Source organism: Cinclus cinclus, chromosome 4, assembly GCF_963662255.1.
Source record: "Cinclus cinclus chromosome 4, bCinCin1.1, whole genome shotgun sequence".
NCBI lineage: Eukaryota > Metazoa > Chordata > Aves > Passeriformes > Cinclidae > Cinclus > Cinclus cinclus.
The window spans coordinates 9448336-9471722 of NC_085049.1; the positions used below are offsets into that span (position 1 = coordinate 9448336).

The following is a 23387-nucleotide window of genomic DNA, read 5'->3' on the forward strand; positions in this document are numbered from 1 at the left end:
TTAAAATTTCTAGGATGTCTCGAGTGCTGGAGACTTTGTGACTGGGGTAAAGCTGCAAGTCAAGGCTGTCAGACTCTGTTCAGGGGACCCGAGCACATGAACAAAGATAAATGTAGTGTGAGTTAATTTTTGGCACTATGGGGAATTTCATATAGATGAAGACAAGCTCCGTTTTATTTCAATTCACACTGGGATCTACAAACAAATGCCAATTATGCAAATTCATTGAGTCCAAACTCACATGCCGAATTAATTCAGTATATGTTCAGGCATTTAGGCAAGTAAACCAAGAATTTCCAGGTAGAACTAACCCAAGTTAGAATGGCATCACTTTGACGTGGCTTTCATAATCTAAATATATAATGATAAGTAACAGGTTTTGGTTACATACCTATAATGACATTCATTTTCCTTGGCCTTCTGATTTATAAAGAATATATAATAACTTATCAAACCTCAGCAGTTTTGTATTCAAAACTGATACACTGATACACTCCTGGTAAATGCTCTCTGAGAGGACTACACACATTCCTGCAATCTTCTACCCACCTTCTTAGAGAAATCAGCATTAAGTTTTGTACCTTCTTAGAGCAATAATTTAATACATTGATTTAACTGAGGATGTTGGTGGTAGAACATGATTTTCCAAGAGAAATTATCTGGAAAACAAATATGCCTAGAATTAATGGAAATGTAACTAAAAATTAAGATATCTCCAGTATGAATCGACTTTGTTTATTGGCAGCTTGAGGAAAGGTATTTATTTTCTCCCCTTCACTGTTAATAGATTGCTTCCCTTGAGGCCTAAATTCTAAGTAAACTGCTATGATACTGTGCCACAGATTTTTTTCTGAGCAACCAGCTGAAATTTAGCAGTAATTGCCTATGGTGATATTTTTGTCAGATCTCATTTAGAGATCTCAAACTCTTGATCGTTCATCATATATTTCTGTCTGCAAAATCCTCTGCATTAGATACTATGGGAGTATTAAATCCATAGAATTACTGTTTTTCATATTAATGAGTTATAAATGAGAGCTTAATTACTTCTAATTCCTTGAAAATCCACTGTTGGTGATTATAATCACTAACAATTAGATTGTTAAACATTCATCATTGTCTATCTTTAGCAAACTTAATGAGAAATTATGGATCAAATCTCAGTTTCTGATTCTGCTGCCAAGTGCTGGTGGAAGAGAACCCCTGCTGGCTGTGAGCAGTGCCAGGTCACCACTGGCGTTGACACAGGGAATGACTGGGAGTCAGCAAAAGATGTGAAGGGAATATACTGAGATCCTGCCATTCACAACCCACAGAACTCTCTCCAGGGACTGTTTCTCCTGATGTAACTCAAAGCCCTTTCATCCAAATCTGCTTTTACAAAGCCTAACTACCCCCAGACTTTCTTGCTTCCTTATCAGGACAATAAGGAGGTAAGTCACTTGAGATCTTTTCATCCATTATGGAGAAAAACCACCATGTATATATTTTAAATAATCTTTACTTGGGAATTTAAGTGGATGATTCGTGTAGAGGTAGATAATGGCACTATCCTTTCCACTTGCTCTGTTGAAAGAGCTGTATCATCCAACAAGGCAGGAAATATGGTGGCAGACATTTCTTAAACCACCTCAATAGTGCTTTCAAGTGAACATCTTTCCAAAGCAATAATTTCTTCCTGCTCTTTGTCAAAGTGCTTTTCTGCACCTTTGTCAGCTGCAAGTGACTTTTTGGAATAGGAAGAGATTGCTAAAAAGTAGTCTGGATGCAGTCTCAATAGCACCCTACACAATGGCATCTCTGGTAAAATGTATCTTGGGAAGAAAGGGAGAAATAAAAAAAAAAAACACTGCACAAAGTCTATATACATAATTCCCTCTGTATAGCTCGAAATAAATACAGAACCTAGATAAATATGTATGTGTCCTACACATGGCTCTATTTAGATACATAGAAAGACATATATAAAAACATAATCCTGTAATTCACTTAAATACATAAGCTTAAGAAATGAGGAATCCCAGTGATTTAAACCAAATGAGCAAATATTCTATATTTAAAGTTTGCTGTTGAACTGGAACTGTGGATGCAAAACTGGAATGAAAATTAATCACTACCTGTACTGAAAATAAGCTTCACAAAGAAAAAAGTGTTGATATAAAATATCAGACCACAGACACAGTGAGAAAAGTCTGTCTCCTGCTCTGTTACATGCAAGTTTCAAGCCTCAGTTTACTGTTTCCTTCCTCATTTTATACTATATTTATCTAAGCAACTCATAGAATAAGATAAAAAGACATGTGACATCTTAGCATAAATTAAGAAATAATTTAAAGCTCTTCAGAAATGTATATGGAGTGACATCAGTGAAAACTGTGGTTGATGAAAGATCTAAACTGAAATTCATTATGCTACACATAACCAGCTATACTTAGGCATGAATTCTCTCTCTAGCAACTGCTACTAAACATTTCTGGCCTCTTGAATGAAAATAAAAGTCACACTTACAAAATTTAAGCGGTTTTACTGGGAAGTAGAGACTTTCTGTAGGAATATATAGACACTGATAAACCCAAGCAATTGGCAAAACTGTTCAAAGGTCTTCCGTGATAGTTTTTAATTTACAGGTTTAAGAGTCCAGGATTCTATGGTAGTTACTTCAGGTAAGTCCTGCAAAACCATGGCATTATAGTCCCACCAATACAATCAATAACATTATTCTCAATGATTTAAAATTATTAAAGCTCTACAGATTTTTGTTTGTGGTAACAGTGGTGGCACTTTGGATTAATAAACAGAATTGTTACTGGGTATTTTGTTTGAACTGAAGACTAGAAGCTAAATGAGACAGGAATGGGTGTCCCACCCAATTAATAAGCAGGCTTTTGGAAGGCAGGCTGCAATCACTGAAGTATCTTTTGGTTTGATTTCAGCCAGACTGGTTCCCTCAACAAGCTCGCTTTACAAACCGCACAAATCCTAAGACCAGAAAATGAGTGGAAATGGGGACACAACAGGGAGAGTGAGAGTCCCCTCTGCGAGGTAAGAAGGACTTTATGTTGTGTTGGAGTGACCTTGGGAGGCATCCCAGCCTGAACCATTGATTCTCCAACATAATCACTGAATTGAAAACTACATGTTTAAACAATGACCTCCTTTTCAGGATTCTTGCTCAAATCCAACCCAAATTTCAGATTTCCTCAATAGTTGTCCATAGAAGATGCAAATTCTAAACATCACTAAAAACTGCTTCCAAAGTATTTAATTTCATTTCCCACAAATGCTACACAAATGTGGACTTACTGAGACTTCTTTCAGTTATTATATTTGGGATTTTTCTTCTGAAACATAGTCTATCTGTATGCAGAGCAATCTGCCCTAATAGATTCCATCACTTCAAAAGCTAGGAAAAAAAAAAGTATTTCACTCTGTTGGGAAGCATATGCCTTGATATGACACTTTAAAAACAACTATTGTTCCAAATAAAGATTTTTTTTACAAGTCAAGAAGCAGACTGAACTAGTAATACAACTTTTGTCCACATATATGAAAATCCAGTAGCAGTAACAACAATTTCACCATACTATTGTGCTTTGTTAAAACCATGATTAATAGCAGGCCCTTAAAAATAAACAAACAAGGCTGTACACAAATTTGGGTAGATAACTATAATTTTTTCCCCCTTCTCTTTATCTAATTTCATTCAGGTTGGTTTTTGGTCCATAATTTACAATATATATCTAAAGATCTGAAATACTGTTCAGGCCAAGCTACAGCGATTGTTCACGTACATGCATTTTTACAAAAAAAAAAAAAAAACAAAACAAAACTGACTGCTAAAAATAAGCCGTGCTTGATTCACACAAGTCTTATTCACTTATTTAACATTTCACCCAGCTCTGACTACAGAAGGAGTTTAGCACTTTAGCTTTCATAACCCAGCATGCAGTTGTCACATTTATCCCTCTAATACAGCATGCACTGCTTATGCATAATATAACTTCAGCTTTAATTTGAACCCATGGTTATGGATTTTCAAAGCTTGACTGAAACAGAGGTTCCACAGACCGGGCTGTAAGCAGTTTTGTGTACAAATACATGTAAGTTATGTGCATTTCATTAGTAAGTTAGGCTCCATTTGTCCACAAAAATCAGATTTGTTACCTGTGCAACAAACCAATAATTATACACAAGAGAGACACTGATTATTTCTTTCTGAGTTGCACAAGCCTGGGCACTTGGTCACGTTCCAGAAATCGGACACCCCAACTATCAAAACTTTTTACTATTTTTTTCATTTTTGCAAACAAAGGAGTTAGTGTTCATTTCCTACAAGTTACAGAGTTCTCTTATTAATTAGTATTCATTAGCTAATGATTCTCTCGCTTTTCATGCTAATTAGTCTGCATGCTCAAACCTTCTCTTCTTTTGGGTCCGACGGTTTCTTGGGTCCATGGTCACCATCTGCCCCTGCCGGAATCACCTTTTACTCAGTCAGGGCTGACTTAACACAGCTGGCTTTTTAAGTTTTTTGCTCATCTCGGGTGTCCTGCCAACTGTCCTTGCATAAATTCTGCATCCTTTGTGTCCACTGACAGTGGATAACATCCTTGTTCCCAAGCCTTGATAACCTCTCCCGAGGCCTGAGGACATTTAAATGTCCAGCCCTAGGCCTTAACCCGGCAATTCCACCAAGCAGCTCCTCAGAATTTCCAACACCTCCTCACCCCTTAGAGCTTGCTAGCCTTTCTCTGTTCCACGGATTAACTCTCCTTTCTTGTTGGCTGCATTTCGAAGCATACAAAGATCAAAGAACATCCCTTCTTAAGAAAAGTTTACATGGTTCGCATTTTGTAACACCCTCACGCCTGTTCCTGTGGGAGAAATGCCTCAACCCTGGGGCTCCCGCAGCAGCAGAGTGTCCCGGCGGCTCTCCCACGGGATAACACAGGATATCCTGAGGGATTCCCGGCTGGATAAGGGGCCGATTCCCCTCACCCGTGGGTTAACACAGGATATCCTGAGGGATTGCCGGCTGGATAAGGGGCCGATTCTCCTCACTCATGTGATAACACAGGAAGGAATCCTGAGGGATTCCCGGCTGGATAAGGGGCCGATTCCCCTCACCCGTGGGATAACACGGGATATCCTGAGGGATTCCCGGCTGGATAAGGGGCCGATTCCCTTCACGGCCGCCCCGCCCCAGGCGGGCCCGCCGTGGTTACGGCGCATGCGCGCGGGCCGGGGAGGCGGGCTGGCTGTGGCGGCGGCGGCGGCGGGAAGGAGCGAGTGAGGAGCAGGTGAGAGGAGCCCGGGCGGGAGGGAAAGGAGGGCAGGCAGGCAATAGGGATCAGAAGGGGCAGATCTGCTTCTGCTCCGCTTTCCCGGTGGAAATCGGTGCGGCAGCGAAACCCGCCGCGGGCTGAGCCGTCCCCTGGGCCGGGAGCAGCCTCAGCCTCACACACGCGGGGCGGAAGGAGCCCTTAAGGAGCTCGGTGGAGGCCGGGGCTCGTCGTTCCCCCTCTGCCGAGTCACGCCCGTGCCGGCCAGGGGGCTTGTAGGGCCTGAGGGGACACAGAACCGTGCTGATCTCTTACACTCAGTCATTTTTGTGTGTCATCTTTTTATACTGGAGTGTAGAAGGGGTGTCAGGTGTAGGTATTTCAGGACCAGTGAGTTGAGTAAATCATGAAGTCCCGCCATGAAGTTTAACTTGTGCTCTTAACAGACTTACTCGGTCTCAGCTGAAAAATGCTTTTTGCACCTTGCTGGTCTGGCTGGAGTCACACGTGCAAGCTTCCCCGGGCTGGAAAATCATGAATTCAAACATTGGCTGTGTCCTGATTTAGGGCAAATTTGGGAGGAAGCCTCTGAATGGGGTTCCTGTAGGAAACAGATTAAAGCAGTCCCTCCCCCACTTGGTCTGGGGAAAATACTTCCTCGGAGAGAAGTGGGAATAAACTTGTTTATTTCACAGGCAAAGCACTTCCCAGCACAAAAATGAACAATACTAAACAGCAAAACCTCTTGCCACTCGGAAGAGATGACAAATTCGCAGAGTCCCTTCTGGCTCGCTCAGGCTGTTCTCAGACACTCCAGAGCTGGGAAATGTCACAGCCCAGGCCAGGCCTGGTGGGACACAGGTGTGAGCTCCTGGTGCTCCTCTGGGTTTTCAGTCCAGAGGAGGTTCAAACAATTCCAAGAAAAAGGAGGGAAAAAAAAGCCCAAAAAACCAACACTACCAAAAAAAAAAAACCCCAAACAAACCAAAACCCCACAGTCCAGGGAGCTTCTTTGCCTCAGCTAGTCAGAAAAACTAACCAAAAGCAAAGGAGGTCTCTCTCCTGTCCACTGCAGACAGCCCAGACTGTGTGAAGGATGCAGGGGATCGAGTGCAGTTTCTGGTAACAAACTGCACCTCTTCTCTCTTCCCCTTCACTCCTGGAACCAGTGTTAAAGCTGCAGAACTCAATATTCAACAGAACAGACGATTTGGGGATACAAGCAGTGTAAAATCACCCCAAGACAGGCTGATACTTATCTTTGTGTTATGATTGTCATTTAATCTAAATGAATTGTTTTGTGAACAGGTTGCTCTAAGCACCCTTTCTCCTGTGAGCTCGTGAATAGGGTCCCGTAGGAGATTAAGACTCCTGCGTAGAGCAGCCAGGAGAGATGTAGGTTTTCATCCAGGGGCTGAAATGTGTTTGGAGCAAGTTGACGTGTGCAGGGGTGTGTGAGAAGCTGACAGGGCTGGCACATAGGCGGTTTGTGCTTCCCGGGAGGGAGGTTTGCGTGGGAGTGGCCTTGAAAGGCTGAAGTACTGTATGGCTTTGGATTTAGAACGAAGTCAAGCCCTGTTCTTAACGTAGCCAGTGAAGTAAAAGGGCTGTCTGTCTTTTTTTTTTTTTTTCTTAAATTTACAGATTTTTTTCAGCCTTTTCTAAAACTTTTCACCACTTGTCATTTGTTTTAGAGGTTCCTGTCATAATTTTTTTTCTTTTCGTCCTTGATATACGTAGCTAATTTTTTAGAGAGCGACCTTAATCAGGCTATTAGGGTTTTTGTGTCTTCATTCCATTTTGAATAGATATCTGAATAGATGCAGTGGAGAGATGCACAGACCCATTCAAAGCTGGTGAAATGGGTCAAGGCTATTTGTAAGAGTCTCTGTATAGGAAATAGTTTGCTTGATACATATGATTGTGGTTTTTTTTTTTTTGCCCTTGATAACAGCATTACTTTGATTTCCCATATTTAATATGTAACTTATTTAATATGTACATATTATGTACATATATGTACATTATGTACATAATATGTACATATTTAATATGTAACTTACAAATAAACTTATTTTTCCAATTACTTCAGACTCAGTTTCTTGATATCTAACTGTAGTCCTTGTTGTGTGTGATGTGATTACTTCCAAGTAGGTGTAATAAAGTACTGAATTGCTTATATCATCCGGAATATCCTTTTTTTTCCTCATTAATTCCACTTATTTTTCTGTTGATAATTCTACAATCCCAGCTTTTACCTCAGAAAACACTGAAGGCAAAGTGTAAAAATTAAAGAAAGATATTTCCTCAAATCTATTTATGGAAATACTTACTAGAGATTGGTCCCAAAAGGAACTCTATTTTAAGTATTTCCATAAATGCATGTTTATTTACAAACCTCCTTGTACCCGAGTAGCTCTCGTATGACTACAATCCACTACTGCATTTTTCCTTCAGAAGTTTTTTTTCCTTTACCTTGCTGTTTCTGATTTCCTTCTGCTAGCCAAATCTTTTTCCTTGTGCTGTTGTAGTTTTAACCAGCATAATGTATTTGTCTGTAAATACTTACACTGAAAATAGTTGAGAGTGCTTTATTATCTTTGTCTTATAATGTGCAAATAATCCTGTCAGTTGATGAGATGTCTTTATTGCTTTGATGAAATTTCTAAACTTTCTTTTTGATTGTCATACTGTGTTTGACAAAGTCCAAATCCAGCTGTTGAGGTTATTGCAGTTGTCTCTATCACAACTGGTCAAAGTACCATCTTTCCAGCAGTTCCAGAAGTGCAAACAAAGAATATTTTTGACAGGTGTATTTCTATATACTGTCACTAAAGTCCAGCCTTCCCAGTGTTACAGCAATCAAAACCTTTGTTTTTCCTGGTCTAGTCCTTGTCCAAAAGGTAGATTAGCATTAATATTGCAGTTTTATGTAACTGGTTTGGACTCCTACTGTTCTTAAGGAGTATTTCCAGACTTTACCATCAACTGGATTTTCTTCACATGCCTCTGCTCCTATCAAGATGGGGTTAGCATTCCTGTTAGCAGCCAAAGATCTATTACTTTGTCATCCTTACCTTCCCTTACGTCCTACCTCATTCCTGTTGTTTGTAAATCCTTGTTATTGACTGTTCAGGGAGGTGATGGTGTGTGACTGATCTATTTTACTCATTTTTATTCTCTTGCTACTTTTAAATGTATATAAAACCAGAATTAAATGTGTAATTCCTCAGTTAACTGAACTAGGATAATTCTTTTTTTGTATTGATTTGTTCATATCCTGTACACCTTTCCATTTTGATTCGCTTTTCTGGATTTTGTCTGGCATGGAAATGTCTGTATAATGCCTTACATAGTTAAGTTCAGTTTTGCTGAAGTCCTTGAAGTCTGCCATAGTTGTACCCTTATCTTGAGCTAGAATGTACATTTAGTTTTTGTGTCAATTGCCATTCCTTTTCCTTTTATGTGTATGGCAGCAAATGATAACGAAAACGTTTTATTTTCCAGATCACTTGGTTTCTTGTTTCTTCACCTCAAAAGGGACACACATGTTTAGGTGACTGACCACAGGAATATCAAAATGCCTAATCTTGAACATCCAGCATACCCAGCAGCTGACCTGCTTCGCTTGGAAAGTTTGGTGCCTTGTCGAGAATCCCAGGTGTCCACGTTGCTGTCAATATTTGGCGAGGTAGTGCTCTTTGTATTCTATGTTTGAATGGAACAAAGGCATTCTGCTGTCCCAGGGGGGACAATAGAAATTTAAGGGGTTTTTGTGATGTCACTATGAACATGCTTTGATTGCCTCTTTGTTGAAGTCTTATTTTTTGTTACCATCTTCAACATTAGTGTTTGGCAGTAGGTTCTAGTGTGTTGGAAGGTTGAAAGATGTCTTGCAGCTGGAAGGACCTAAACAAACTTAGAGCTATTTGTGTCTTTGTCTCTCTGGATCCTGATTTTGCCACAACTATTCTGTCTTTGCCAGCTACTGCCAGAGAGTAAGTCTCTCACTCCAGGACCTGAAGTTCTGGGGTAATTTTTTTTTTCAGTGTCAGTGTGGAAATTCTGTTTAGTTTTGACCTGTTAATCTAATATCTGAGTGCCTGAATTCTAAGTACATTAAGTTGTTCTGATTCTTAGTAGTTTTGAGGCTGGTCATAAGAGTGAGAGAGTGGCTTGTTAATTGATTCTGTTACTGTTTGATAAAGCTGTGGTAAAAAGTAATGGGGATTTTTATCTGCAAACTTATAAGCAGTTTCCTTGCAGAGTGTCTGTTTACATTCAGTAACAAGCTGGAAATTAGTATCTGTTTTCTGTCTTTAATTATGAATACTACTAATAATAGCAAATTACAGTTTTTATGCTTTATGTACATGTTTATGAGCATAGTGGCAACAGCTCTTCTTAAAAATATATAGTTCAATTTTTGATCAATGTACAGATACTCAAACCTGCATGTCTTGCACAGGAGTGTTTTGTCTTGGATAAATTGACTATTGTTTTTCATAAAAAGTGTCAATTTTATTTTTTGTTTTCATTTTTAAGTCAATATGCAAAATTCTTAGAAATGAAAACACAAAGCTGTGTTTTCATTTTCACCTATGTGAAAACCTGTTCAGTTCAGAATGAAAAAAAAAGAAAATTCAGTTATTTTCCCTGCATCTTAAAAAAATTGCATGAAATAACCTGCATCAGGACCATTAAATAAATAGATATATTGAATATTAGCTTGTGAAACAAGAGCAAGCTTTACCATCTCCTCCTTCACACCATTTAATTCTTTTCTGTTTGGTGCTAATGAAAAGAAGGGCAATTTGTAGTGTTTGCAGAAGCTAGGGGAATGTGTGGCTTGCAATTTGTGCTTGCCAAGATTTTGTTTCAGTTAGTTAACTAATTTGAATTAAGAGCCCACTGCTTTTCTGTGTGTGTGTGTGGGCTTTTGTTTGTTAAAGTAGTTTTACTGGCAGTTATGTGATACTTGATTCTTGCAATTACCCTCCCAGCATTTCAGCAGAGATGTAACATAAAACTTGATCTTGTTGATTCAATAATAATTAGTGTATTTTATATTTAATGCCTCAATTTAGGAGATAACTTTTCCTTCAGGGGGAAAGTTCATTGTTAAATCTTTTTATCTGTTGAATGAAAAGAAGAAGCAACAGCTTTTTTTTTTTTTTTTTTCCCCCTTAGCGTCAGCAGTTTAGTTTTCCATCCATCTTTATCTATGGACATACATCTAGTGGAAAGACTTATGTGATGCAAACTCTTCTAACTACCTTACAGGTAAGAATGATCACAAAGGTTATTGAATTTACAGTTTATAACCATGTTTCCTTTTCTGAAAATGGTTTGTTTCCTCAACCATTTCTCCCTTCCTGATTCTTCTCCTTCACTTACCATGTCATGAATGCATCACTCTGCCCACTAAGGCACTTGGGATAAAATGAAATTGTTCATACTGAGATATAATATAAATCATAATAACTTTTTAAAGAAAGTTTAAAAAATATTTAAAAAGGAGACATATGCTGTTCACCTTGTCTCCATGATTTAGCCTGAAATAGCTCCATTGATTACTTGTTTTAATTTTTTCCAAAACATGTTTTAAAGTCCTCCTAAGCTGAAGGGTGTCATTACATAGATTTCCATCTAGATCTGTTAATATCTCTGTCAGTCATGAAATTCAGGGATTTAAATCCAATGACAGGCACCCTCTTCAAGCCTAAACCATAAATTTCCACTTGTGTGTTTCTATAGCCCTGATACTTTTGGCTTGTCCAGAGTGAGCTTATCACTTTCTCTGCAGGATCTGTGGGTTTTATGCAGAAACCCCCTTCATTTAAAATTCTGCAGAGGGAGAAGAGTAGAAGGCAGGGGTTTATGACCCTGTTCCGTGCAGTACCTTTCATGCCTTGACCACAGCACTGTGCTGATCTCTCTCACCCTCTCTGAAGATGTGGCCAAGCCCTGGGTGTGGCTGGTTTTAGCAGGACTCTCTACAGAACTTTTTGTGCCACGGGTGGGTGTCTCCTGTCCTGTGGTGGTGCAAGTCACATCTGGGGCACCCAGCTTTCCTTCTGCCATGGAGGTGCAGCACTTTGAATAGCTGCTTTTGGTGATGTAGCCCTTTCCTTTTAATGATGTTCAAAATCATAAAAAAACTTTTTATTACATGTTATGTGAGTGGATTGCCAGCATGTACCAACACTTCCCTGTATTGGAGATGAATCCCTCTGCAGTCAGTCCTGTGACAGCCCCCTGGAACCGTCTTTGAGATAAGAAAAACTACTTGTTTAGAATGACTCTTTTTAGAAAAATGTAAGCTCTTCTTATCTTTTTAGAATATTATTGGTTAGGTTTGGTTCTTTATAATTGGTTGTCCCAAACAAAAAAAGATAATGTAGTTGGCCAAAATGTGTTAACCCTGTTTTCCATTGGTTTACTTGTGATCCCCCCAAACCCTATAAATGTACACGTGTGATCCCCCATCTTTGGATTTGTGGCCTGACCCCTTCACAGACGATAATAAAGCCTGTGGAAAAAGTCTGAGCTGCTCTCCTGGTCTTTTTATGCTGGCTGGAAACTGCAGGTTTGTGTGAGAAACCATGAAGCTGAGTGCCTGAAAGGCCAGCACTCACAAACCTTGGAACTTTCCCCTGCCCGACGACAACAAAAAGTTACACTTCCCCACATTGGCTGAATCATACTGTATTTTAAGTAGGAAGACTGGAATGAAGTATTTGGATTTTTATTTGTTTTGTTATAGACAACCACTTTTCTGCATCCCAGTGACTAATGTTTTCCAGAGGTTTTAGTGTTCAGTGTGAAAAAGAGCATCTGCCTTACCAGAGATTATGGAGTTGTGTAGATCAGCTATGTCTTAAAAATAGGGTTGCTAGAAAATGATAATTTTTTGCCTTAGGTAGATTTGACTACTGGTACTATTTTATAGCTTGTAGTGCTTCCTATTTAAAGACAAATGACCACAGATTTTCAATATTAGTAAATTGATACTTAAAATGTATGTCATACTCTGGTTTTTTAGCATACTCTTTGCTCTGTAAAGATCTGTTTTTCTAAAGATGTTCTGCACAATCATGCTGATGACATGAGTCTGATATAGTAGCTTGCACACTGTCATTTGTGTGCACTGAATGCCAAAAACATTCACAGTAAGTCTAGGGAGTGTGCTGGGAATATTGCTTTCTTTGTAATGTATGTTTGAGATGTCTGTGTTTTCTAGGCACTGTAATTTGTAACGAACCATTTTATGATATTGTAATGTCCTACAGTTGTCTAAATTTCTTCGACCTAATGCTGTTTGGTTTTCTTTTTGTGTATTGCTCACAATTGTTCAACATAGTTAGTGGATACATTGTGCTTCAGTTTTTAAACATAATTAGAAGGTATTCTTCCATTTGAGGATTCATCAGCTCTCCCTTCAGTTTGTGATACATAATATTTTGACTAGGTACCTGTTGATCCCTTTTTTTAACAAGTGTTTTTGTTTCTTGCTTGATATTCTGTTGGCAGGGTATGGTTTCTTTTGTTCTCTCTTATGGAAAAATCTTTCAGTATTTGCACTGAAAAAGCCAAATGCAGTCGTATAACTTTTCTTCTCTTCAGCTTCCTCATGTGTTTGTGAACTGTGTGGAATACTTTACATCACGACTTCTTCTAGAAGAAATTCTTATCCAGTTGCAAAGCTGTTCTTCTGGCACAGAGCAGACCTCTCCTGTGCATTGTGATACTTTGAATGACTTTGTTCGTCTGTTTAAACAAGCTGTGTCCAGTGGGGAGCTTCAGGATCAAACATTATACATTGTAAGTAATTTAATTTTAATGTCCAGTCCCATTCCTGCTCAGGGGGTGTGAGTAATGCCTGTTGATAATTTGCATGTGAAATGTGTGCCTTATAGAGCAGTTAGCACAAAATTTTTCCATAGACCTCATTCAGAACCTGTTGACAGATTCTTTCTGTTGGCTTATAGGCTTTGGGTGGGGTTCTCTATTTTTCCTGGTTTTAGAGTTTTTTCTACACAAAAACTGTGTAGCATAACTAATAATGAATATAAATTATACCACACATTTAAATTGGGGATGTTATAGTGTTACAAAATCTTTAAATGCAGAGAACCTGTATTTGTCTTGTTTGTATTTGTATTTTTTTTTTTTTTTTTGTTTGGAAGTCATGCTTATCTGTTTCCCTGTGAAAGTAGCAGCACAAATGAGAAAGCAGAGGTGGGGAATAGGGCAGAATTGGGAAGATGGAAAATGTAAGTGACAAGGCTTAGTTGCCTAGAATAGAACTTAATGATAATATCAAGGAACTAAAATGCATAACTTCCTCTGTAAAAGTGCTTTTGAAATATCTTCAGCTACACTTGTGGCCCTCAGAGAAAGGACCTGTAGTTTTAAAATTAAGGTGAAAAAAAGACTGAAATTTAAAAATTCATTATATGCTCAAGTGGAATAAACAGCAGATTGCATGAAAGATAATCAAAATTTAAGTTGCAGAAATGACTGAATTAGTTTAATACTAGAAGACTAGGATTTGGTTTAGGTCTTTGGGGTTTTTTTTACTGTGATAATCTTAACTACATAAAAGAGTCAAAATTTGCAGACTACAACAGCATTTATTGTGCTGAGATATGAACATAGAAACAAATTTCAGTCATACATGAGGTCTGATGAAAGGACAAGATGAAAGCTGCAGTATTAGTCATGTGTAAATATATATATATATATATATATATATATATATATATATATGTATCTATATCTATATACTTATATCTATGTGGTGTGGACCTGCAGAATATACAGACCAAAAATGTAGGCCAGCAGTAGGAATTAAGTTACTTAAGTTGTTTTTTTTTTTTAAAGAGTTGAAATTGATTTTTTAAGAAAACAAGTATGTGGTTAAGATTGATTGCTGTGGGGAACATGCAGAGTGACTAGCCAGGGTCATTAAGCTCTCAATGTGCCCATACTGCTTTGGGGTTTTTTTGCAGTCAAACAGAAGTTCATAATTATACTGAACATTCTTCATTCTGTTTCACAGGCTATATTTAAATATGTTTTATTCCCATTTAAAAATGCTTTACCACTGAGTTAAATAAGTTCGTATCACATTTAGTGGAAACAGTATTATCTCATAGTTTCCTGTATGTCACAAGATGAATAAATTTGACATAATTCTTAGAAGTGGAATGAAGAAAATAATGTACCAACACTTCAAACAGATAAAAAGTTACAGAGAAGTAGTTTAGCTTACTGTCACAAAAGTGATATTGGCATTCTTCAGCAATTCCATAAGCACAAAATTTATCTCTCTAGTAGCTTTCAGTGTATTTCACATAATACTTCTTATGCTAAAATCTTAGTTTCAGGTTAGTATTTGGATTAAAAACTATTCTACATCAGTAAAGAATTCTTCATGTGTTCTATGAAAATTGGCATCACTCAGAAAATCAGAAAGTTCTTGAACAGTGGTTGTAGAAAATAAAGCATTAAATTACTGAAAAGGTTCAATTGTATAATGAAAACAGTTGTTGCCTCAGAAGAATTAAGTATTAAATTAGTATTTCAGTTACATTCTGCATGGGAACAGACAGGAATGGGAGAAATGAATTCATGTTTATCGACCTATGTCATCTTGATTTATTGTAGAGTGGTTTAAATTGAGACTGATGGAAGTCCAGTATGCTGGTAACATAAACTGGCAATGCTAACTTACTCTATTTCATTTCAGTAGTAAATAATTTAATATTTCAGCTCAATTAACTCAGAGTAAATTAAGATAAATGTTTACTTTCAAGCAAAGAATTCTAAATGTTTCTCTTAACCCAAGCATAGGTGCTGAATACTTGTGATTACTTATGAAAAATGAGTTTATTTGTTGAAACTACCTGAAAAATTGGAGTAGATATAGCTTCTAGTCATTTGTACATTTACAGTATTATAGACTTGGGGGAAGGCTGTTTCTGTGAACCACTTGACATTTTCCACAAGCTACGGTCAATGTATTTTTTGTGCTGTAAGTAGGAACTGTTGTTTCCCATTTAACTAAAAAATGTGATCTGCTTAGGTCAAGACCTTAAAGCTTTATGTTTGGTAGCTGCATGGCACTGGGTCCAATAAGCAGTATTTAATTAGTAAAAAATACTTAGCCACTCTTTGGACTGTAGTGTAAAGCAGTCTTCATTCCTCAAGTCACTTATTACATGAACCAAATGCAGATATCAGTATAATATATCAGTATGTTGTAGTTTTAAATAAAGTCCCAAGAAGTGTGAGATACTGATGCAGAAATAGTTCTTTCAGGTTTGTGTGGTGGGATTCTGAAATAATATTTTCAGAAAATGTTTGGTTGATTGCATAAAATTCTTTTCCTTGTTGTGGGCAACAGAAAAGATAAATGTTGTAAAATTTTGGTGGAGAGAAGATATATAATAGGATAAAAAAATATCATTTTCTAGGGACCTATAGTTTTTATCTCAACAGCAATAATTCTAAAGAAGTAAAGAACTTCAGAATTTAGATTTAGATTGCAAGTAATAAATAAGCCACAAAAGAAATGTGTTTCTGTTATCTTCTTTCATTCTCGTCAAGATTTTAGGTGTGCTGGGAGTACATTTATTACCAAAGGCTAACCATGCATGTCTTCATGCTTCTGTTTTAATTCTTCAGACTCTAGAATGTTATTTGCTTAAGATGTTTCTTGTACATATGCTACGTATCTGTTACTGCTGTGTGAGGTTTGCATACAGTAAATCCTGTAAATTCCTAGGCTGCAAACTATGGCAAGATACATTTCTCTTAACATTCAGTTTAGTGAATTCTAGATGATAGCTAATTTTTAAAAATACCAGCTCTCTTTTGTTTCTAAAAAATAATTTCATAGTTGGAAGAGAACTTTTCTAGAGTAAGCATGTAGTTACAGTGCTACTGTGCTCCATGTGAATCTGAAACATAGGAAGAATTTTGGGAAAAAATGGGGTTCAGTGGTTGTTAAGGATATCATGTCTGGACTTGAATAATAATTCTTCCTTCCATAAGACATGAGAATGTTGCTTGTCTAGGGATTGAATGCTTTTTTAGATGCAGAGCAGCTTGGGCTTCGTAGAAGCACATTTGAACCAATAATCTCTCCAATTCAGTTTCCAACAGCTAAGAATTAATTTTAAGTTCATGTGAGAGTGGGAGTTGACTTTGTCTATATAATACCATTGTTTTGTTAAAAGGTTCTGGATAGAGCAGAACAGCTGAGGGAAATGGAAGCAAACATCCTGCCAGCATTTCTTAGGCTTCAGGAGTTGGTAAGTGTCTGGAAAGAAGTTATTGTATATGTCCTGCCTGTTGAAAGTAAGTGAGTATGTGGTACCTGTGCATCCAGGCTCACAGATAAAGATAAGTGATTCTTTAGATGAGAAAAGTTGCAAAATTAAGACTCACCCCCCCCAAAACAGTGGTCAAAGCTAGACACCAAACTAGAATTTAAACATTGTGAGATTTTTATTAGGCTCTTTATTTTTTTTTTTTAATGTTCTCTTATTTACATTATCTGATGTGTTGTAGATTCTTTGGAGGCTTGTGTCAGATATATAGCTGTCTTTTCTAGAATATTTGTCTTTTTAAAAATAAGATTTTCAGGAGACTACCAGCTGTTTGATTTGGCTGGAGCTGCACAGCTGAGCAGCTGTGAATGTGCTTTGACTTGCTAGAGAGTTTTCTCACACTTCTCCTGGAACTGTGCTGCAGTAAGTTTCTGATTGGAGTAAAATGCAGTGTGCTTCCCTTTCTCACTTCTGAAGCATCAGAGCTTTTGCCTTGAAATAAACAAAAATGTTGCATTCCTTGAAAAGAAACTGAAGAGAAAACCAGAAGTTGCTGGTACTTTGAAATGTCTGAACATGTAAATAGCTGAAATTACAGTTGTTATCTCAAAGCTTTTGTGTGATGTTCTTAATCTTCTGGTCACATTGATTTCTCTACTGAATAAAGACTGATTCACAGCTGTGTTCTTAATCCTGACAGCTGGTGCATTTTCTGTCTCTTTTTGTCTGTTCTGCCGATGTTCTGGACTAGGCTGCTCCTGAAGCAGAAACAACCTGTTCTGCAGGGAAGGGAGGCAGACTTGCTGTTATAACATAATTGCTGTTCAGGGATCAAAACCCTGTAGACTAAGACCTACATATGCCAGAGGAGCACTCCCAGATTCAAAACTAACCTCCAAACAAGTCTGTTGGATTGATTGCTGACATTCCAGTTCCTTAAATTCTGGATTCTGGACTGAGGCTTTCTAATTCTAAAACAGTTGTGCAGCCAGTGTCGTAATGTTGTAGGAGCAAATCTTTTGCATTTCTTCCTTTCCTGGAGTGAAAGGAGATCAGAAACCACTAGTAGTAGTGAAGGATATAATGGGACTGGCAGGTGAAGAATAGGTCATGGGTGCTTGATTTCTCTGAGGATTGTGGTTGCAAGAACTGAAGTTCTTCATACTGGATGATCAGTCAGGAAGTGAACTGAACATATCTTAGTACTTCTGTCAGCTGAAACATTAGGAAGTCTGGGAGAGGAAACCAACTGAAAGAAATGCAGAGAGATAATTTCTTGTTGGAAGGGAAAAAAAGATTTTCACTACATTTCAGGGAAGGGAATATCATTTAAACATCTTTCAAGTCATTCACAGCACTGTCAATTCAATCAGGATCCTTCCTTTTGTTTTATTGAGGTTCCTTAATAGTTTTCAAATGTCTTTCTTGAAGAACCATATTTAAAAGCATCTTTTGTTAGGCAGAATATTTTTCAAGAACCTTGCGAGGAGGGAGAACATCTTCCCCAATAGTTTTAGCTTCATATTAAGTAGCTTCATATTAAGTAGCTTCATATTAAGCTAGCATTTTGAAGGGTGACCAAAATAAAACAATATTGTTTTTAATATGAAGCACTTTGTTACCTATTGATCAAAACATCCAATCTGAAGCAGGTATTTTGCCAATAAAAACTTGGTTGCAAAATGTATTATTATGAACAGCCCCATTGTTGTTAACTAGTAGAACAGTTGGGAGAGTAAACAGGTAATACTACATTTTTGGTTTGGGATGTGTGTGTGTTTGTTTTTAAAGACCAGATGGCCTTTAAAATAAAGTACAAGGTAGCTTGGTTCCAGAGGCACTGAGATTTCTTTTTAACTTATTCTGTTTGCTCTGAGAGTCTGTGTTTAATTACTAAAGTAAAACATTCTCTTAATTTTGGGGTGGAATCTATTTGGTATTGTCTATCACCCCACAAAACTCACATGTCAGTGAAATGGCAGGGGTTGGAGAGAAATGTCTTATAATTATGAAGATTTGCAAATGTATGAGCTGCTTGATTAGGCCAGCTGAAGCTTTAATGCAAATTACTAGCATAGTAATAAACTGTAAATTTAATGATTTTTGGAAACAGAAAAGTCACAATAATAATTTTTCTTGTTGATGCTCTAACATGCTCTGGATTTTTTGTTATTTCTCTGCCTGTCACTCTCTCATTCAGTCTTTTTTCTTCCCTGTGCAGACTGACAGAAACGTGACAGTCGTTCTGCTCAGTGAAATAGTGTGGGAACTGTTCCGTCCAAACACGGGGTGCTTTGAGCCATTCACCATGTATTTTCCAGATTACAGCATAGGTAAACTAATTTTTTAACTGCTTTTCAGGGATTGTATAACACTTCGTCAAGGGACATTCAAAAGTTTTTTTCCAGGTTTATCAGTGTGCCTTTTACAGAAACCAGAATATGTAATAGCTACTGGAATGTACAAGTCTGTATTCACATAACCTGTAGAGGTCTTGTGTTTTTCTACTTGCCAGAACATTTCAAAGTAATGTGTTGATTTCATTGCATTTTCTGATTCTTCCAATGAGTGTAGGTTTTGGTGGATATTGTTGGGGATTTTTTTTAGTGATAAGTTATTGTTTGTTTTTCCACAAATGTGGTTGATTTATTAAGTTGGCTTGAGAACAGCAACATTTACTTTTGTTTAAACAGGGCATCTGCAGAAGATCTTGTCTCAGAATCATCCCCCAGAATATTCTGCAGATTTCTATGCTGCATATATCAATATTTTGCTTGGTGTCTTCTACATGGTCTGTAGGGATCTGAAAGAACTTCGACATCTGGTGAGATGATCTTCCTTAGAGATGCTGTTTTGTTTTGGGATGTCTTTTTCCAAGTGAAAGTCTAGATTTATTGTTGAATATGGACAAAGGGAAAATCAGATTATAGAATGGTTTGGGTTGGAAGGGACCTTAAAGGTCTAGTTCCAGCTCCCCTGCCATGGGCAGGGACACCCTCCTTCAGACCAGGTTGCTCAAAGCCCCATCCAGCCTGGCCTTCAACTCAGCCAGGGATGGGGCATCCACAGCTTCTCTGGCAGCCTATTTCAGTGTCTCACCACCTCCATATTAAGAAGTCTTCCTTATATCTAGTGCAGATTTTCCCTCCCAAGAAAGTGTTAGCTTAAAATGTAGTTGCTTTAAAAGCCCATAATAAAGGTTGCAGTTGATTTTGTGGCTGTAAAGGGCTTCCAATGTTGTGTAGTTTTCTGATAATAAATTTGAAAGTGTTTGGATAAAGGAGTTTTAACCATGTAATGTAATACTAAACAAACTTAACAGAAGAAAATTGAGTTACTTGATGGTGACATTTACATAAGCTTAATAATCATTACAAACAATTGTAACGATTATTAAGCTTAATATTAAGCTTAACCCAATTATTATTTAATTAACTATACTGTGTACAAGGAAATTGTACAGGTTTGGTATGATCAGTGAACAAATCAGTGCTTGAGCATCTGAATGTTCTGTGTGTGTTTCCCTCAGAAGCACTCTACGAAGTTTCAGCTGGAGTTATCTGTTAACCATACAGGTTTTATATGTGCATGAGATTGCTGGAGACAGAAATAGAAGCCAGGGTCACAGTTGTTGTAGATGTGTACTTGAGTGGCTCTGCTTATGAGAATTTCATTAGCTTTAGATGCACTGTTTGCTTGTGCAGCACTACAAAAATACTTACGTGATTGGACCCTAAATTCTTCCTGTGGTTGACAGGTGTTTTCCATTGAAGATAGTGACAGACACATACAACTGAATGCAGGCTTCTGAACACCTTAGTGTCTAATACAGACTCTAAATGTGTATGCTGTTACGTGTGATTATTAATAGTACATGCTGGAATTTTATTAGATTTATATATGGAAGTTATATTTGAGTTTTGTATATGAGCACAGAGATTTATTCAAGTGCAAGTAGGACAAAAAGAGAATGAAATCTGAGGAAGAAAGTCTAGATTATAGTGTCAAAAATCCTACTCTTTAGACAAAAGGAGCTCGTTTTTATGAGCATATGGAATATGATAGCATATTTTAAAAAAAACAGTTTTTTAATAAATAAAAAAAATTTCTGCTTGTGTTTAAGTGTGCTGAACTTCTCTTGGAATGGAAAATTTTACCTGAAAATACAGGGAGTAATAAAAGTCTATGAAAACATTTTATTGCATTTATAATGATAAATTGTTATGTTAGCTAAAAAACATGCAACCCCCAAGTACAATAAACAGATCTAGCTGAGCTCAAAGTCATGTAACCTGTGTTATGTAACTTGTGTTTGTATTCTGTGGTACAGAAATGTTGCCATGTTTGACAGTATAATGTTTGTAAGCAAATGGCATAATTAGTGACTAAAAAAAGGATTTGTTGGCTTTGCAAAGGAATAGATTACCCAGCTAGTTGTAGTGTGTAGCTGAATCAAATAGTACTTTAACACATTCTAATTTTTGCTTTCTGTAGGCAGCGCTCAATTTTGCTAAATACTGTGAACCAGTGGTCAGAGGGGAAGGTAAGCTGCCTTTAATTTGAGAGGGTGTATGAGAGAGCAGGTGCTGTTCAGTGGGTTTTGGTGAAGATTTTGCTCTGATTCCTGTGCTGTGGTGGCACAGTGGTATCTCAGGTCATACCAGCATTGCTTACTCCAGTTTCACCCAGTCAGTAGCACTTACAGCAGAAGCAGCACATGGTATTTGGTGGTGGTGTTGTAGGAAACAAAGATGGAAATACCCTGAAAATTTTCCTGCCTTTTGTAAATCTTTGTCCTCACTCAACCATCAGGACTTTGACAAAGTAACGGGATAAGTTATTTCTTTGTCAAGGCTAAGAGAGGAAGGAAAGCAAGAGGAGAGGTTCTGTCAGACTGACGCAGATTATCTCAGAGCAGTCACGGAGAAACAGCCTTGTGTGGCAGCATGTGCTTGCTGGATGGATGGTGATGGTGCATCAGCCTAAAGCAGCCTGTCAGGTTCAGGGCATTAGACTGTGTCATGCCTGTGACTGTTGGGTTTCAGGGATGAGTTTTGGTGTTGTACGAGTTAAATGTTTAACAGACTTGATTCTGGCTTGCTGCAGCAAATGAACGCGACACCCGCAAACTCTGGAAAAATATTGAACCTCATTTGAAGAAGGCAATGCAGACTGTTTATCTCCGGGAAATATCCAGGTAATTTGGAGGACATAAGCTTGTTTGTTTTGTTGAGGTAGCTGTTTTTAACAACCTTCCTCTCCATGTTTCATGGCTAGTGTTTCTTTTTTGCTAGATGTAATCCTTTTTTCTTTAATGTGCATTTCTTACTTGCCATGCACTGTTAGAAATAACACATCTCATGAGGAAATTTAAACAAAATGGTATTTGTAGCATATAATAGATTCAGTAGGTAAAGCAGTGGCAGCAGGTCTTGTTCTCTTTTTCACTGATGCTAGATCCATTTTCTGTAATGTATGAAACTACCAAGCATGGGAATCCATCACCAGAATACACAGACACAGCTTAAAACACTCTGCTGTGTTTGTTAGCTCGCCCGATAGTCGCTGTACCAAGGATGTGTGCAAGCCTCAAAATTCCTGGGACGTCACAGATTTTGAATATCTGTGTCTTTTAGCTTTGTTTGATAGAGCTAGGTCTGTTTCCTGACTGTGCTTTCTGATCCCTTATTTTCTTTTCTAAGAGCAAATTTTTTCTTATATGGAATTGCCATTTTTGACAGCATAAAAATCTGGTGCCCTGTTAATGGCTATTTTTCTTGGTACTGTCTTAGATTCCTTGTTTATTTTGTAAGCTGCCAGAGTGCTAGAAAAAAGAATGGTGTTGTTCATTCACAGTGGTAATAATTGGCTTAGGTTTAATGTTCTCTCTGCCTTTAAGATGAGTGATTCTGATGTTACACTATGCAAAGAGACATCATTCAGTGTTGCTTAGTTTCTTTATCTTGGCAAAAACATACTGATTTCTTTCCTTTGCATGTCACTGAGGCTATAGAATATTCTGGTCATAACCTGACTGTGTAGTAGAAGTCTTTGATAATGTTGTAGACATGTGATCATTCCTCCAGAAAGAGAATTGATTTTGCTTTGTACAAGCTAGACTTCACTGTACAATGCAGCATTTTTTGTTTTGGCTCAAATATTTATTTATATTCAATATTGATCTTGGTTACACAGTCTACCTGGGCTCTTCCTGACTTTTTATATTGTGTAATTGCCTACTCTAATTTGGTTGTAATAAAAGATTATGATACAAAACAGCTTGTGAATTGTTTCCAAATAAGTAATTTCCCTCTACACTTTTCTTTGATTATAACTTTGAGTTTGATTTGATTTTTGTTAGAAAATACCATCTTTCTGTCTTAGCAGTTCTAGGATTTACTTCTGTGTACCAGAAAATGCTTGAGGAATTAAAGTCACTATATCAGTTTTTCTGGCCATAGAACTATGATCAGTCTGGTTTTTTTTTCTTGACCATGTAATTTATAGCGGTAGAACTTTACTATCAGCTTTTGTGCTACCTGAACTGAAAGGAAAATGAACCTTTATTTCTGTAAAATAGACATTGGATAAAGCCTTAACTCATTGATGAGTTGTTTTGTCATTCATTGTAATTTAAGTATTACCTGAGCTCCCATTACACTGTTTTTATAAGTTTTATGACCTATGGCTGATAAATATTGCTCATGAGGAACTTAAAAAAACAAGCCAAAACAATTCTTTCAACAAACCTATCTTTTTATAATCC

General features: G+C 37.5%; 1 protein-coding gene across 1 annotated transcript in view; it reads left to right on the forward strand.

The window, feature by feature from the left end:
* Positions 1-5258: 5258 nt before the first annotated feature.
* Positions 5259-23387, forward strand: part of ORC5 (origin recognition complex subunit 5) — a 64394-nt gene continuing 46265 nt past the window's right edge. The window contains exons 1-9 of the mRNA XM_062490817.1: positions 5259-5300; positions 8790-8973; positions 10473-10565; positions 12909-13106; positions 16529-16603; positions 18843-18954; positions 19315-19445; positions 21116-21164; positions 21728-21818. Of these exons, the coding sequence (XP_062346801.1) occupies positions 8863-8973; positions 10473-10565; positions 12909-13106; positions 16529-16603; positions 18843-18954; positions 19315-19445; positions 21116-21164; positions 21728-21818 (860 nt within the window). The 5' untranslated portion in view covers positions 5259-5300; positions 8790-8862. The remainder of the gene's footprint in view (positions 5301-8789; positions 8974-10472; positions 10566-12908; positions 13107-16528; positions 16604-18842; positions 18955-19314; positions 19446-21115; positions 21165-21727; positions 21819-23387) is intronic.